General features: G+C 44.9%; 1 protein-coding gene across 1 annotated transcript in view; it reads right to left on the reverse strand.

Annotated features, from left to right (window-relative positions):
• LOC136553247 (D-amino-acid transaminase, chloroplastic-like) overlaps positions 1–15367 on the reverse strand; it is a 31723-nt gene extending 16356 nt beyond the window's left edge. Inside the window, exons 1-2 of the mRNA XM_066544626.1 lie at positions 15334–15367; positions 15149–15186 (exon numbers count right to left, since the gene is read on the reverse strand). Coding sequence (XP_066400723.1) covers positions 15149–15186; positions 15334–15352 — 57 coding nt within the window. The 5' untranslated portion in view covers positions 15353–15367. The remainder of the gene's footprint in view (positions 1–15148; positions 15187–15333) is intronic.
• Positions 15368–15903: the final 536 nt, after the last annotated feature.

A 15903-nucleotide genomic window follows, 5' to 3' on the forward strand; every position in this document is an offset into this window, starting at 1 on the left:
TATATGGACACGATGCAGTGTTGCCTTGGGAAATTAAGGTTGGCTCTAGACGAATACGTTCTCAAAATCAGCTGACAGCCGATGAATATAATACTCTTATGAAGGATGAGTTGGAAGATGTGGCGGGTCATCGGTTAAGGGCTTTAGTTAGTATTGAAGAAAATAAGAAAAGAGTAGCTAGATGGTATGACAAGAAGGTGAAAGTAAAAGAGTTTGCCGATGGAGATCTGGTTTGGAAATTGATTTTACCGATTGGGACTAAAAGTTCAAAGTTTGGAAAGTGGTCTCCTAATTGGGAAGGTCCATATCGGATAAATCAGTCTATTCCTGGTAATGCGTATATTTTAGAAACCCTCGAAGGGGTTGTGTTTCCCAGAGCGTTAAATGGAAAATATTTAAAGAAATATTACCCTAGTATCTGGACAGATGCATAAAAGTATAAGTGCCGATAACAGTACTATCGGCTAGAATTATGCAAGGGTATCAATGTCTCATAAAGTGCCGATACAATAAATAAGATTACACGTTCAGCAAGGTTTGGATAGCTAATATCGCACGCAGGCGAATCTGGTCGGCTTCTTCCATTTCTTTGATATCGTCATCGGCAGCACCCTCCACAGGCTTGAGTTTCTTCTTCATGGCTAAAGCTTTGCGAGCTTGGATATCTCTTTCTTGCTGAAGGGCTTTGACGGCATTGGGTAGCTGGCTTTCTTCTTGTTGAGCATGAGTTAAGGCTGCATCGATTTCTTTCAATTCAGCCAATAGAGCTGCCTTCCTTGCCGATAGATCCAAGATTTTCTGCTTAAGTGCAGCACCCGAAGTCTGCAAGTTGACGATGCCCTTGTGCTTCTCATCAGCGATTTGTTTCAGTTGTAGCATCTCTTCTTTAAGTTGAGCTTGAGCTGCTCTATCGGCAATGCGCTGAGCAGCCCGTTGATATTGCAGTTGACGGCTTTCTAAGTGAGCTGCTGGGAAGAGTATTTCTTCGACATCGGCAGGGACCTGGCCACGAATTGTTTTGAAAATTGCCTTTGCGGGGTCCGAGTCATCTACCAGTTGGGCGGTACCTTGCTGTAGCAAGTTCAGGAGGGTTTCCAACTTGGATTTAGTCTCTGCCGATATTGTTCCCAGTGCAAGGGAAGAACTTGTTTCCTCTCCATCGTCGTCAGAAATGTCAATGGCAAAGGAAAATAAGCTGTTCAGGGAATCTTGTTCCTGAGAGAAAGACAAGGAGATCAGTCAGGGGTAAGTATGAGTATTGTAAAATCAGATAGGTTGATCGGTTTACCTGTTTCAAGGCAATTTCCTGTGCTTGACTGGAGGAAGCAACCTGGAGTATGTCGTGTGGATCGGCTGAGCTTGCCGATGGGATATCCTCTGTGACTTCATCGGTGGTGGGCTCTTGAGGTATGATGACCGATGACATTGGGGTAGATGTAGGGATCGGCATAGACCTTTGTCGTTTTGGCTGTGCTTCAGTATCTGTTGAAGCTTTGCGCTTTGCTTGGACATCGGCAACGATTGGCTGGGGGGCATCGACACTTGTTGGTTGTAAAGCTTGGGCATCTGGTACGTTTGCCGATGTACCCAATTGTTGCTGCAAAACAAGTGTAAGATATGGTATTTAACAGATAAAATGTAAAGTCAAGAAGCTACCTCTGAAGGAGTGGTGCTTGATATCGGCGGAATTGCCGATGACGATCCAGTAGCAGCTCTTACCCCCTGATGATTAAGGTTAATATAGTTTGTGATCGGCATAAGTGAAAATAAACAAGGTTGTTACCTTAAAGGCTTTGACCAAGGTTGTAGCAGCGGCCGATGGAGTAGCCCTGGATGTAGCCAATTTGGACTTAGAAGTGATGGTCTTGGTACGGATCTTCTGGTGGGTCAAAGCGGCTAAGGTGGGAGCGTTGTAGCCGATCGGCGATGTTGGGGAAACAGGCCAGAGGTTGAAGGGTTTCCCACTTTTGCTCACCGATGGTGCTGGGTTGTTAACCTGTTACAAGGGAATCAGTTACTGATAAATGAAGGGAAAAGCAGAAGGGAGTTAAAGGAAACTTACCGCGTCATCAGGGATGGCATATTCAGGGTCGATCATGTGCCGATATGTGTGAGCAGAAGTTGCGAACAGTTGCTCTTTCCACTCTCGCCACCATTGCTTGTATGACTCGGTGATGAAAGATATTGGTGTCCAGGTGGATATATCAACATCTGTAGTATCGGCATCAGGAGAAAGTTGTACTACCTTGTTCCAGTCTGTTCCGCAGGTGATTGTTTCCCTGGGTTTGATCACATCGGCAAAGCAGAGTTTGATTGGCAGTTGCCCAAAAGCCAATTGGCGGGATACTGCCGATGGGTTGTAAAATTCATATGTAATGTTGGTGTTTTTCCCGCTGCCGAATGTGTTTACTGGAATTGCCCTGGGAGTGATGATAGCCATCATGAGCTCATTATCTTGATTCAGAGTGTCATCGGCAAAGTTGAAAAGAAGGGGGAATCTGTTTTCTTCGTCGATATAAGGCACCCAGGCCCTATGATCACGAGAAAGACCATTATAGAAGCTTTGAAAGAATCTGCCGATTTGGTCTTCGTTGGCTTCTGTTCCAGGAAGGACAATTATGGCTTCACCAAAATTGAGGGGTGAGCGTGTTGCCGATTCATCATCCCCGAGCACATAATCTTCAGCAATTTCTCGTGGGAATTGTTGAGCAAAAAAGTCCCATTGCAAACGTTTGTGCATATGGGCATTCAGCCACATGTTGATAAACCACCACGGGCCTCCCAGGTTGCCGATGGGTTCGCCAAGCAAAAGTTTCTGAGACACTTGGTGAAGAAGATGATAGGTGGAGCTCAGAAGGTATCGGCCAAGAGGAAACCTTACGCCATTAGCCAAAAGTTCAGCTGTAGGGAGGAAGGCGTTGGTTGGTCCTACTGATCGACCACAGAAGATAAATTTTTCTAACCACATATTCAGGAATGTGGCATGTTCCCTCTGGCTAGGTGTCCCGGTTTTCTGGTATTCTTGAATATATCCTGTCCAACCGCCGATGTTACGGGTATTCACTCTATATTCAGGCTTTCTACCATAGATGGAGCCTTCATCGGCAGTTGAGATGTCCAAGCCAGTAAGCATGTGGACATCGGCAAGGGTAGGAGTAGCTGGGCCATGTCCAAACATAAAAGTATTGGTCGTATCTGACCAGAAATAAGCAGCTGCAATTATCATTGATTCATTTTTCTGCATATCGGCAATAGAGAGCCTGATACATTGGTCTAATCTTCGTTCTGCCCAGTATACTTGCATCGATCTATTAACCCTCAAATACCAATCTTTCCACCCTTTGGTGGTTTTGGGCCAAGATCGGAATGTGTCTTTCCACAAATTCAGAGAGAAATTTTGGGCTCTAAAGGGAATTCTGTTAACCTCTGCGTTGATCAGATCGGTTGGATCTGGGTTGCCCATTGGTCCAAGGCATTGGACGTGCGGCTGATCGGTTGGGATAATTAATTTGTTGCGCAGTTCCTAAGGTTGTGGAATCCAGAAGACAGAAGAAAGGAAAAATCACCAACTGAATAAATTTGCAAAAAGATCAAAGTAAAAGGTAATGGAAGTGGAGCGAACCGCGGGAACATCGAAGTTGATGGCCATTGTCTTGAGGAAGGTGGAAATACGAGCCGGGAACTTGAAGTTAGCGCCGGAGAAGGGTTCTTGTTGGTTGAGGTCGCGCGGTTGTTCGTCGGAGTCGCCGCCGGAGAGAGAGAATGCCAAGGATTGGAGGCTGAAGATAGAAAATGAGGGTTCCGGAGAAATCTATTTATAAGCCGCCCAGAATAAGGGTATTTTGGACTTATCTCTATGACGCGCGCATATAGGTCAAGGCGGTGCAGAGGGATATGGTGACTATTCGCGCGATAATCAGGGGATTGTACAGATGAGTTGATAACAAGTAATCATGACTTGGAAGGGATATCGATACATGATATTTTAATTCTGAAAATGGCAGCATTATCATGTTAAGATCTTGCCGATGGATTATTGTTTTGGTATCTCAATCATAATCAAGGCAAGAGTGGTTGGCGATTGTGCGATATTTACTGAAGTGCGTGAATCAAGATTAGATTTGATTGGATTTGATAACAAATCAAGTTTTGGCTTGGAGAATGAGTTACGATAATTGGGCAAAGGCAAGCGTTATCTGGAGTAAATTTCGGAGCATTAATGGTTTTATACTCCGAAATTGGGGGGCATGTGTTGACACCGTTTTTTGCACGTGTCAAAATAATCGGAGTGGACTAATCGGCAAGGGGAAAGTTATTGAATACTTTGATAGCCAATGAAAGCCAGTTTGTAAAAATGGTTGCCGATAGCTGGTGATGATCGATGGAAAGGTTGATTTGGACTCGGGCGTTGCCGATGAGGTTGGAGGAGTTATTGTCGATGCCGATGAAAGGAGGCTTGAAGATTACTGCCGATGAAACAGGGAGTATGCCGATGAAGGAAGACTTGAAGACTACTGCCGATGAAACAGGGAGTATGCCGATGAAGGAAGACTTGAAGACTACTGCCGATGAAGCAGGGAGTATGCCGATGGGAAGGAGGACAGTGAGATTTCCATCGTAATTGAGGCGGACAGGGAAATAGATAGGAGTTGATTTCCTTTTCTGTATTTGTTAGGTTATGATTCGTGTAAGAGTCACGTGTTTCCTTAGATATAGGATTGGTGTCCTAGTTGTATTTGGTTGTGTCTCTTTAGATCAGGGTATAAATATGGAGTAAGGGGCAATGTAATAGACAATATCAATCAATATCAAAACCAACTTTTACTCCTATTTGCATCTACTTACTTTTCGGCGACTTCGTCAATTTGCATATTTTTCCTTTTTACGAGTTCTCATTGATTCGGCGAGCTGCATCGCTTCAGTGCGACCTTCGGTGATTCTCGAGTTCCGCGTGAGCACCTCTTGGCCGTGACTTCCGGGCGTATCGCTGTTGTCAGGACCAAAGTGTTCGTATCTTCATCCTTGTCGATTAGCAGGTCAAATCGACTGGCACGCTTTGGATATCGATTCGGGTATTAGCCCTTTGTGTTTGCAGATCACTTTTGCATCAACAAGAGTGAAGCATAAAACTGACGAACCCAAGATGGTACATATATTCTCGTCTATCCAATCAAATTTGTCAACCCTGGCAAATATGATAAGTAAGGCCAAATGTGCTCTCCGGCTGCTGCCATAATAGACTCTATGCGGCAGACTCTCTGAGATCTGAACACTGCCCCACTATTGAGATAAGCATTGTAGAAATCTTCCTACAGTGGCGTGTAGAAACCCTCAGCTGCTCTCTCATCCCTCCTCGGAGGAAACCAAACCTCAAACTCTATAAATCGCAGCTGCTGAACCTGTCTGGCCATGGCGGCCCTTAAGTCGAGATGCACCACTGGAGGTGGACCCTATAGTCTAGGTGGTGGACGTGATCCCCTCCGCTATGTCGGCGGCCTTGGTGAGACTAGTACACGGGTCCATCCAGAGCGGCGAAGCTGGGGTGCCGGCTCTGTCCCCTCGGCCTCCTGGGTTTGCTGTGCCTGCTCGCCCTCCTGAGTCTGCTGAACTGGCTCCTGCTCTGCTGACTGACCCTCCTCAATGGCAACCCGTCGTCCTGCAAACGTGGCAGTCCTAGCTGGACTACCGTGATGACGCTCAACCTCCTCAAGCGTAGCTCTCAGTGCTGGTGAAACCGGCTGATCTGTAATGACAACTCCGCTACGGGCACCACCTCTCTCGGCATGGTCTGCTGCCTCTGCAACTGCTGCTGCTCTGGCTATCTCTCTATCTAGGTACTTCCTCTTCTTGGATGCAGTCTTCTTTGTTGCCTTGCCTTTTGGATCTGTAGGCTGGCGAGGCAGGGGCCTCCGATCATCATCGCCTGGACCACCTCCGACATTCTTGGTGCGAGCCATTTGATCTGACAAGATGATGAGCTATCACTGACCAAGATTAACTGTCAAACTGCCGCTTTCGAGGCTTGGCCTTGGTCCGTACTTACGAGCTTGGCCCTGAGTTATCTAACAACAGTCACACGAAACTCAGCGGCACAACACGCTGCACGATAGAATAGATGGATATACAAATAAATACAATATATCTAATAGATGCGAAAATCTAATAGAGAAAGCAATGTAGATACGAACTTGAATCGAATGGCTTTCTACCTGACAAACTGTGATCCGAGAAAAGATGAGATGTCACGCGGGGGATCCTTGGAATCGAGCTAGGGTTAGGGTAAGTAGTGAATCAATGGCCCTAACATAATGTGAAATCAATGCTAGATGAACTCAATCTAGGTCACGGGCAACTTAATGCGGGTTCAAAGGCACGTCCTTATTGAAGAAAACGACGGCGAGGAAGGCACTGCCTGGTGGTGACCTGGAGAGGCGGCGCTCTGCTCGGGCTAGGGCACGACGACTCCGGCAAGAGGCGGAGTAGGGGCGTGGATAGGGTAGTGCGGCGGCGCGGAGGGCGCGGTGCTGCAGTGGCACGGTGGTGCGCGGGGAGGCTCGGGCGGAGCTTGCTGCGCGGCGGCTGGCAGTGGAGGTAGGTGCTCGGCGTGGGCTGCGCGGTGGTGAGCTATGGAGGCGGTGGCAATGGCAGCTTGGGCTAGGTCATAGGGAAACAGGCGTGGTACGACCGAAATAAATAGATCCCCCGACGCGACAGAGAAGGAAACGGAAAAAAAGAGTCCTGAAGCCGCGCGAGATCCACTGACCGGACGCTCCGGTGGTAGCGACTGGACGCTACCACCCAGCGTCCGGTCGATTCCAGAGAGGTCCAATTCCTCTAGAATCAGGACCGGATGCGTCCGGTGGTCCATGACCGGACGCAGACAGGGTCCGGTCAGTACTGCCTATTCTTCCTTCGATCGACCGGACGCTGGATCCCCTCCTGACCGGACGCACAAACGCAGCGTCCGGTCACTCCTTCGGCAGCAGTTCACCTCCTGTGAACTGACCGGACGCTAGACAGCAGCGTCCGGTGCAGCGTCCGGTGCACCTTTTCTAGCAAATCTTCAAAGTTCCTTTGCGCTGCCTGTTCCCAATCAAGTCCCAACTTGAATAAGATCCAAATAAGCATCAATTGGGACTGATGTGAGTGACCTCTCTCAAACCCTCATATTTTTCAAAATATTTTGCCTTAGGCTATAATTCTTTTTAGGAAATTAGGCAACAAGAGGGCAAATGGAACAAAACGACAGAACAACATTCATGCATATGCAATACTTGTAAGTAAATCTAGTTGCTTGTCAAGTTTGATCCAAGGTTAAGCTTCTTCACACGCTTTTCGGCGGTTATCTTAACCATGTTAGACAAGTCCTATATGCATTGCCACAAATCAAGCATGTTGTATATTACAATGAATGCAAGGGACAACACAAGCTCAGTTTTTAGTGAAGTTACTAAAATCAAGTACATTGAGCTCATTCCGCAATCTACAAAAAGTAGCCTCATCTAGCGGTTTAGTGAAGATATCTGCTAATTGATCTTCGGATCTTACACCTTCTAGTGATATATCATTTTTAGCAATATGATCTCTTAGAAAGTGATGGCGGATATCTATGTGCTTGGTGCGAGAGTGTTGAACCAGATTATTTGCAAGTTTTACCGCACTTTTATTGTCGCACAAAAGAGGTACTTTCTCTAGAACTACTCCATAGTCTAGCAAAGTTTGTTTCATGTATAATATTTGTGCACAACAAGCACCCACGGCAATGTATTCTGCTTCGGCGGTGGACAAAGCCACGCTATTTTGTTTCTTGGAGGACCAAGACACAAGTGATCTACCAAGCAAATGGCACCCTCCGGATGTGCTCTTTCTATCAACTTTGCATCCGACGTAATCCGAATCGGAATAGCCAATTAATTCAAATAAAGCTCCTTTGGGATACCAAAGGCCAATGCATGGTGTGTGCTTAAGATACCTAAGGATTCTTTTTACGATAATTAAATGTGTTTCCTTAGGACTAGCTTGAAATCTAGCACACATACACACACTAAACATGATGTCAGGCCTAGATGCGGTTAAATATAACAAGCTACCAATCATAGAACGGTAGAGAGTTTGATCAACCGGGTTACCTCCCTCATCTAGGTCGAGATGTCCATTTGTAGGCATTGGTGTCTTGATTAGCTTACATTCATCCATCTTGAATCTCTTGAGAAGATCTTTTGTATATTTCTCTTGAGAGATGAAGATGCCTTCTTTCATTTGCTTGATTTGAAAACCAAGAAAGAATGTAAGCTCACCAATCATTGACATCTCAAACTCCTTTGACATCAATTCACCAAATTCTTTGCATGAGTCTTCATTTGATGATCCAAAGATGATATCATCAACATATACTTGACAAATGAAGATATGCCCATCAAGCTTCTTGGTGAATAGTGTGGTGTTGACCTTCCCAATGGTGAAGCCCTTCTCAATAAGGAAGTCCCAAAGGCGCTCATACCAAGCTCTTGGGGCTTGCTTAAGCCCATATAGTGCCTTGGACAACCTATAAACATGATTAGGGTATCTAGGGTCTTCAAACCCAGGAGGTTGATCAACATAGACTAGTTCATTAATAAAGCCATTTAAAAAGGCACTTTTCACATCCATTTGATATAGTTTCATTTCATGATGTGATGCATATGCAAGAAGGATACGGATGGCTTCTAATCTTGCAACCGGTGCAAAGGTCTCTCCAAAATCCAAACCTTCAACTTGAGAGAACCCCTTTGCAACTAGTCTTGCCTTATTCCTCACAACAACACCTTGATCATCTTGCTTGTTGCGGAACACCCACTTCGTTCCAATGACTCTTGCACCTTTTGGTCGCTCTTCAAGAGTCCAAACTTCATTGTGAGTGAAGTTGTTCAACTCTTCATGCATGGCATTGATCCAATCTGGATCTTTAAGAGCTTCTTCTACCTTGGAAGGCTCATAGCAAGAGACAAAAGAGTGATGAGCAATAAATGAAGTAAGTTTTTGAGATCGAGTCATTACACCCTTTGATAGACTCCCTATGATAAGATCTTGTGGATGATCTTGTAGGAGAGGTGTATTTCTTCTATTGACCACTTGAGGAGGAGGTTGTGGAGCATCAACATCTTGTGCTTGTACCACCATTTGCTCATGGGAGATATGAGTATCTTCATTTTCTACTCTCCCATCTTTTTTACCATCTTGTGGCACACTTGATGAAGAAGGTTGGTTAATGACTTGTACATCATCTTCATTATCTTTTAGCTTGATGTCTCCTACTGGAATATTCTTTATAGCCTCCCTCAATGGTTCATCACCTACATCATCAAGATTCTCATGTGCTCCTTGGGAGCCATTAGATTCATCAAATTCCACATCATATGTTTCTTCAACCAAGCCGGTGGCATGATTAAATACTCTATATGCTTTGGACTTCAATGAGTAACCAACAAGAAAACCTATATCACAATGTCTTTGAAACTTCCCTAGATGTTGCCGCTTCTTGTAGATGTAGCACTTGCAACCAAACACCCTAAAGAAGGAGATGTCCGGCTTCTTCCCATTGAGCAACTCATACGGTGTCTTGACAAGGAACTTTTGAAGAAATAGGCGGTTGGATGCATAACATGTGGTGTTGATTGCTTCCGCCCATAGAGCTTCGGGGGTGTTGTACTCATCTAGCATTGTCCTTGCAAGAGTGATCAAAGTCCGGTTCTTCCTCTCAACTACACCATTTTGTTGAGGAGTATAGGTTGCGGAGACTTCATGTTTGATTCCAACTTCATCACAATAGGATTCAATATTTGTGTTGTCAAATTTTTTCCCATTGTCACTTCTAATCTTCTTGAGCTTCACTTCAAATTCATTTTGAGCTCTCTTGGCAAACTTCTTGAAACAAGATGCAACTTCAGATTTGTCATGAAGAAAGAACACCCATGTATACCTTGAATAGTCATCCACAATCACAAGACAATAGAGATTTCCTCCCAAACTCTTGTATGTTGTTGGTCCAAATAAATCCATGTATAGGAGTTCTAGCACTCTTGTGGTTGACATGAAAGCTTTGGTTGGATGAGTGTTTGCAACTTGCTTGCCGGCTTGACATGCACTACAAAGTTTGTCCTTCTCAAACTTCACATCCTTCAACCCTCTCACCAAATCATTCTTCATAAGCTTCTTGAGTGAGCTCATCCCAATATGAGCAAGTCTTCTATGCCATAGCCACCCAAGTGTTGTTTTGGTGAATAGGCAAGTCTTCAAGTTTGCATCTTCGGAGGTGAAGTCAACTAGATATAAGTTGTTGTATCTAAATCCATTGAATATCACTTGATTGTCATCTACCTTGGATACAACAACCTCCTTCTCGGTGAATAAGCATTGAAAGCCAAGATCACATAATTGCCCAACGGATAGCAAGTTGAAGCTTAATGAAGCAACATAGAGCACATTGGAGATGGAATGATCATTTGATATTGCCACTTTGCCCAATCCTTTAACCTTTCCCTTTGAATTATCTCCAAATGTTATTTTCTCTTGTCCATCTACCTCTTTATCTAGTGAGGTGAACATACGAGGATCACCGGTCATATGTTGAGTGCAACCACTATCAATAACCCAATAACTTCCACCGGTCTTGTAGTTCACCTACACACATGAGATTCAAACTTTAGGAATCCAAACTTGTTGAGGGCCCTTCACCTTCTCAACAAGTGACTTAGCCACCCAAATCTTCTTAGGCCTACTTTTGTTGGGGGGTCCTAAGAACATGACTTTCATCTTTCCACTAGAATCTTTTCTAAGCATGTAGTGAGCATTGAAAGCAAAGGGTGTAGCATGCTTGGGCAAGGGTTGTGGTGGTGGAGTTTGACACTCATGAGCAAAGTGGCCTTCTTGTTCACACTCAAAACATCTCTTTGGCTTTGGCTTTGGCTTTGATTGTTGGTGTTGAGCTTGGGCCTTCTTCTTCTCTACACTTGCCATATATCCAATGCCACTTCTATCCATCTTCATGATAGTATTCATGAGTAGCTCACTTTGGAGATGCTTGCCTCTAGCAAACTTGCTCAATCCCACCTTGAGATGCTCTTTCTCCATCTTGAGCTTCTTGTTCTCTTCCTTGAGAATATCATTGTTCTTCTCTTACTTGAGTTTCTTGTTTTCTTCTTTGAGCTTCTCATTCTCAAGGATCAACTCTTTGTCATGATCAAGAGTTTCTAGCACAATGGTGTTGTGACTTTTCATCTCTTCAAGATCTTTCATGAGCTTCTCATTGTCACTCTTGAGCTTGACATACTCATCATAGTCATTGCACTCAACCACTTGCTTGCCTTTGCTACTAGATCCATGCTCAATGCTTTCATCAATTAAATCATCACATGAAGTAGCTATATCAATCTTGACAACATGGTTAGTAGCATCATGTGGCTCATTTGGTAAAAATTCTTGAGCAATAACAAGAGTATCATGATTAATCTTAAGAGTAGTGTATTCATCTTTTAGCTTGTTGTGGCTAGTGATGAGTTCATTGTGCACCCACTCAAGTTTATCATGTTTATCTTTAAGCTCTTTCTTGGAGGATTTGAGCTCCTTGAGTTTGGATGATATAGCATCATTAGTTTCTCGAAGCTCATCATTAGCCTTTTCCAATGTATCACACTTAGCTAAGAGTGAATCATTTTTAGCATCAAGCTTTTCATTTGTAGCTCTACTCTTTCTAATGATTTTAGTGTATTTTCTTAATATTTTGATAAGATCATCATATGTAGGTGAGTCATCATCATCGCTATCGCTATCATCATCACTAGCATGTTCATCATCACTACTATCATCACTCTTAGTTACCTTGTGTTTACCTTTGGCCATAAGGCATAGGTGTGTAGAGGATGATGGCAATGATGGCGGTGAAGATGCAAGATCAATAGCAATGGCGGCCACCTTTTCATCGTCACTATCATCATCGGATGATCCACTTGATGAATCAATGTCCGTGAGCCAATCACTGACAATGTAGGCCTTTCCACCTTTCTTCTTCTTGTAGAAGTCCCTCTTTTTGCCATCTCTCTTCTTGTATGGCTTGTTCTTTTTTTTCTCATCTTCATCTTCATTGCTTGAGTTATCTTTCTTGCCCTTGTTCTTGTTCTTGAACTTGTCTTTCTTGGGCTTTGTACATTGATGAGCTAGATGGCCAAGTTCACCACAATTGTAGCAATCCATCTCGGAGATTGGCTTTCTTCTTGAGCTAGTGAAGAACTTCTTCTTCTTGCCGTCAAACTTGATGCCACTCTTGTTTAGCCTTTTTAGCATCTTGGCGGTCTTCTTCATCATGAGAGCAAGGCTTTCTTCATCATCTTCATCACTTGAGCTCTCATACTCAAGTCTTGCTTTGCCCTTATCTTGGCTAGCTTTGAATGCTAAGTTCTTCTCTTTCTTCTTTGTAGAGGATGAGCCATCTTGTGGGGTGATGTGCATGTACATCTCATGAGCATTGATCTTTCCCAAGATTTGTATCGGTGTAGCGGTGGAAAGATCACCTTGGTGTAGCACGGTCACAATATGGCCATATTTGTCAATGGGGAGGACACTCAAGATCTTTCTTACAACGTCGGATGGCGACATTTGAGTAAGTCCAAGCCCATTGACTTCCTCTACAAGAACATTCAAACGTGAATACATCTTATTAGCACATTCTTTGGGAAGCATCTCAAATGAATTTAGCTTTTTAATCACAAGATGATAGCGTTCCTTACGCTCACTCTTAGTTCCCTCATGGAGCGCACAAACGTCCGATCATAGTGCATGGGCGTCTTTGTAGTTCCTTACGCGGTTGAACACATCTTTGCAAAGACCTCTAAAGATGGTGTTGCGAGCTTTTGCATTCCATTTTTCATAGTTCACTTCATTGCCTTGAAGTTGTGCGGGATTCCTAGGTGTTGGGAACCCTTGAGAGGCGGCTCTAAGTATTCCAACGTCTAGAGCTTCTAGGTATGCCTCCATGCGAATTTTCTAATATGGAAAATCATCTCCCTCGAAGATAGGAGGAGGTCCATCCCCGTGAGACATCTTACTCTAAGCGATTAAGCTTAAAAACATGAGCATGAGGCTCTGATACCAATTGAAAGGATCAAGATGCCCAAGAGGGGGGGTGAATTGGGCTAATTCTAAATTTTCTTGCAATAATTAAATCCTACGGATAGCCCAATTAACCCCTTGTGCCTAGAAAAGTGTTTCTATCAAATTAACGCACAAAAGACTTGCAACCTATGTTCCAAACTTACTCTAGCATGGCAATTCTATGAATGTAAAGACAAGTATTGAATTGCTCAAAGTGAATACTTAAAGTAAATGCTCAAAGTAAATGGAGAGAGGAACGCGGCGATGTTTTGCCGAGGTATCGAAGAGTCGCCACTCCCCACTAGTCCTCGTTGGAGCACCCGCGCAAGGGTGTAGCTCCCCCTTGATCCAGGCAAGGATCAAGTGCTCTCTATGGGTTGATTCTTCGACACTCCATCACGGCGAATCACCCAAAGCCGCTCACAACTTGAGTTGGGTCACCCACAAGCTCCGTCGGGTGAACACCAAGCTCCCAATCACCACCAAGCCGTCTAGGTGATGGCGATCACCAAGAGTAACAAGCACGAACTCTCACTTGACCACGCGAAGCCTAATGAGAAGATGGATGCACACTTGTCTACTCTTGATTCACTAATGAGGTTTCACTCTTGGATTCTCAAATCACAAACACCTCACTAGGACCTTGCTCTTCTTGGCACTCACAAACATGTTTCTCAGCTGTTGAAATGAGCAAAAGTAACTCCACACATGAGTGGAGCTTCTATTTATAAGACAGCCTGAAAAACGAACCGTTATGAGCTTCTGCGGGGTGACCGGACGCTCCGGTCATGCTGACCGGACGCTCTGGTCAGTTCAACCCACGCAACAGTTCTCAAGTGATGACCGGACGCTGTCAGGGTCCGGTCAGTAATGACCGGACGCGTCCGGTCGCTCTTGGATGCTTACTGTACTCGACCGGACGCTGGATACTCAGGGTCCGGTCACACTTTCTCAAGTCTGGACCTTTACTGGAGTCGACCGGATGCTGGCCCTCAGCGTCCGGTCACATTGACCTTCTAGCGTCCGGTTACACCAGACTTGTTCTCCTCGGTCAAATGAACTGACCGGACCCTGTGGCCAGCGTCCGGTCGCACCAGAGCCAGCGCCCGGTCAGTATTTGACCCTCCATTCACTTCCAACTCTCGATCATTTGTGAATGAAGTTGCTCCATGGGATCAAAGGGCTTCGTAGGAGCTACCTAGAGCTAGTTTTAACAAGTGTGCACCACACCTAACTCACTAGGCTCAAATAGGTCAATCTACCCGTCCATACCCCCCTTAATAGTACAGCCAAAGGAAGAACAAAGTCCTAAACTACTCTAAGTGTCTCTCCAACTCCAATCGACACTTAGAACTAGTCATCCTTAACCTTGTCATCAATCCTTTGAAAACCGAAACGATTTCCATTGTAGGGGCATGACCAACTCGATTGCTCAATCGATCTCCATTACCATGACCTAACTTAATTGCCTCTGCAAAACACACGTTAGTCATAGTAATATTGTATTGTCATTAATCACCGAAACCCTACTAGGGGCCTAGATGCTTTCAGAACTCATTTAATCTCAAATTATGAACGTGTGATACGCATAAATTTGTTTATTCTATTATATGGGTATGTGGCCATCTAGTGTATGTGTCCAGGCACATGCAGTCACATGCAGGCAGCCAGCGCCCAGGCCTACATCGGTGACCAGCGCTGCCTAGTGCCCAGCAGATACGGATGTTACGTGAAATTAACGTCTTAATTAGCACATGGGCACTTTTGTCCAGATTTTAGGAGAAATAACGAGAAAGAAGGAGAAAAGGTAAAATGGTAAAGAAAACAAAAAGCAATTGTTTTGGGCGCTATTTTTACGAAAACAATGTTTTGGATGCTAGCTTTGCGAAGCGCATTGTTTAGGCCGCTAGAACTGCAATTTTCTCGTCTATAGGTGCACAAAAATCAACAAATATAAGAGGATGGATGCGTATATGGATATGGATGAGCAGGAGAGGAGGTGGATGGGATGCGGGTGACTCACCTCAGCGCCCGACTCATACACTGGGACCTCCTCATCTCCTGCTCAGATTCATCAGAAGGAGGAGCCCCAAAAATAAAAACAGTCATCGATCATCGGTTGAGAATACCATGCGTGAATTAAGAGAAGAAATGAATGAAACATGAATGGAAATGAAATTGTTGAGCCTATGGATCGGCCGGGCTCACCTTGCATGTAGGAACCCATCTGTCAGTGAACGGGATCTACTCGCTGGACTAGAACTAGAACCCCTCTCTGCTCCGCTCCGCTCGGATCCTCAACTCCGACTCCAATCCGGCCGGCGGCTATGGACAGACAGGTCATCCTTCAGAGTTCAGACTAGTTGATGAGATGAGCAATGAGGATTGAGGAGGACACTGGACACTGGACACTGGAGGAGTAATATACACTACTACACAAACTTTATTGGAGGTGGGCGTTTTTTGTTTCCCGCGGCGGGCAAAGCTGTCCGCTGTGGCCTAGAGACCATGGTAAATCGTGGCTTAACCGCGGCGGGCGGCTTTGCCCGCCGCGGTTAACCGATTTACCGCGGCGGGCGGTGTAACGTGCCTGCTGCGGTAAATATACTTTTACCATGGCGGGCACGTTACACCGCCCGCCGCGGTAGATTATTTTACCACGGCGGACATATTTTGTGGCCCGCCGCGGTTATGTTCATTAGCCATGGCGGGCTTTATTATTTGCCCGCCTCGGTAAATTATTTTCTGAATAAAAAAATACAGCAGGCATATAAATTC

Source organism: Miscanthus floridulus, chromosome 5 (assembly GCF_019320115.1).
Source record: "Miscanthus floridulus cultivar M001 chromosome 5, ASM1932011v1, whole genome shotgun sequence".
Lineage (NCBI taxonomy): Eukaryota > Viridiplantae > Streptophyta > Magnoliopsida > Poales > Poaceae > Miscanthus > Miscanthus floridulus.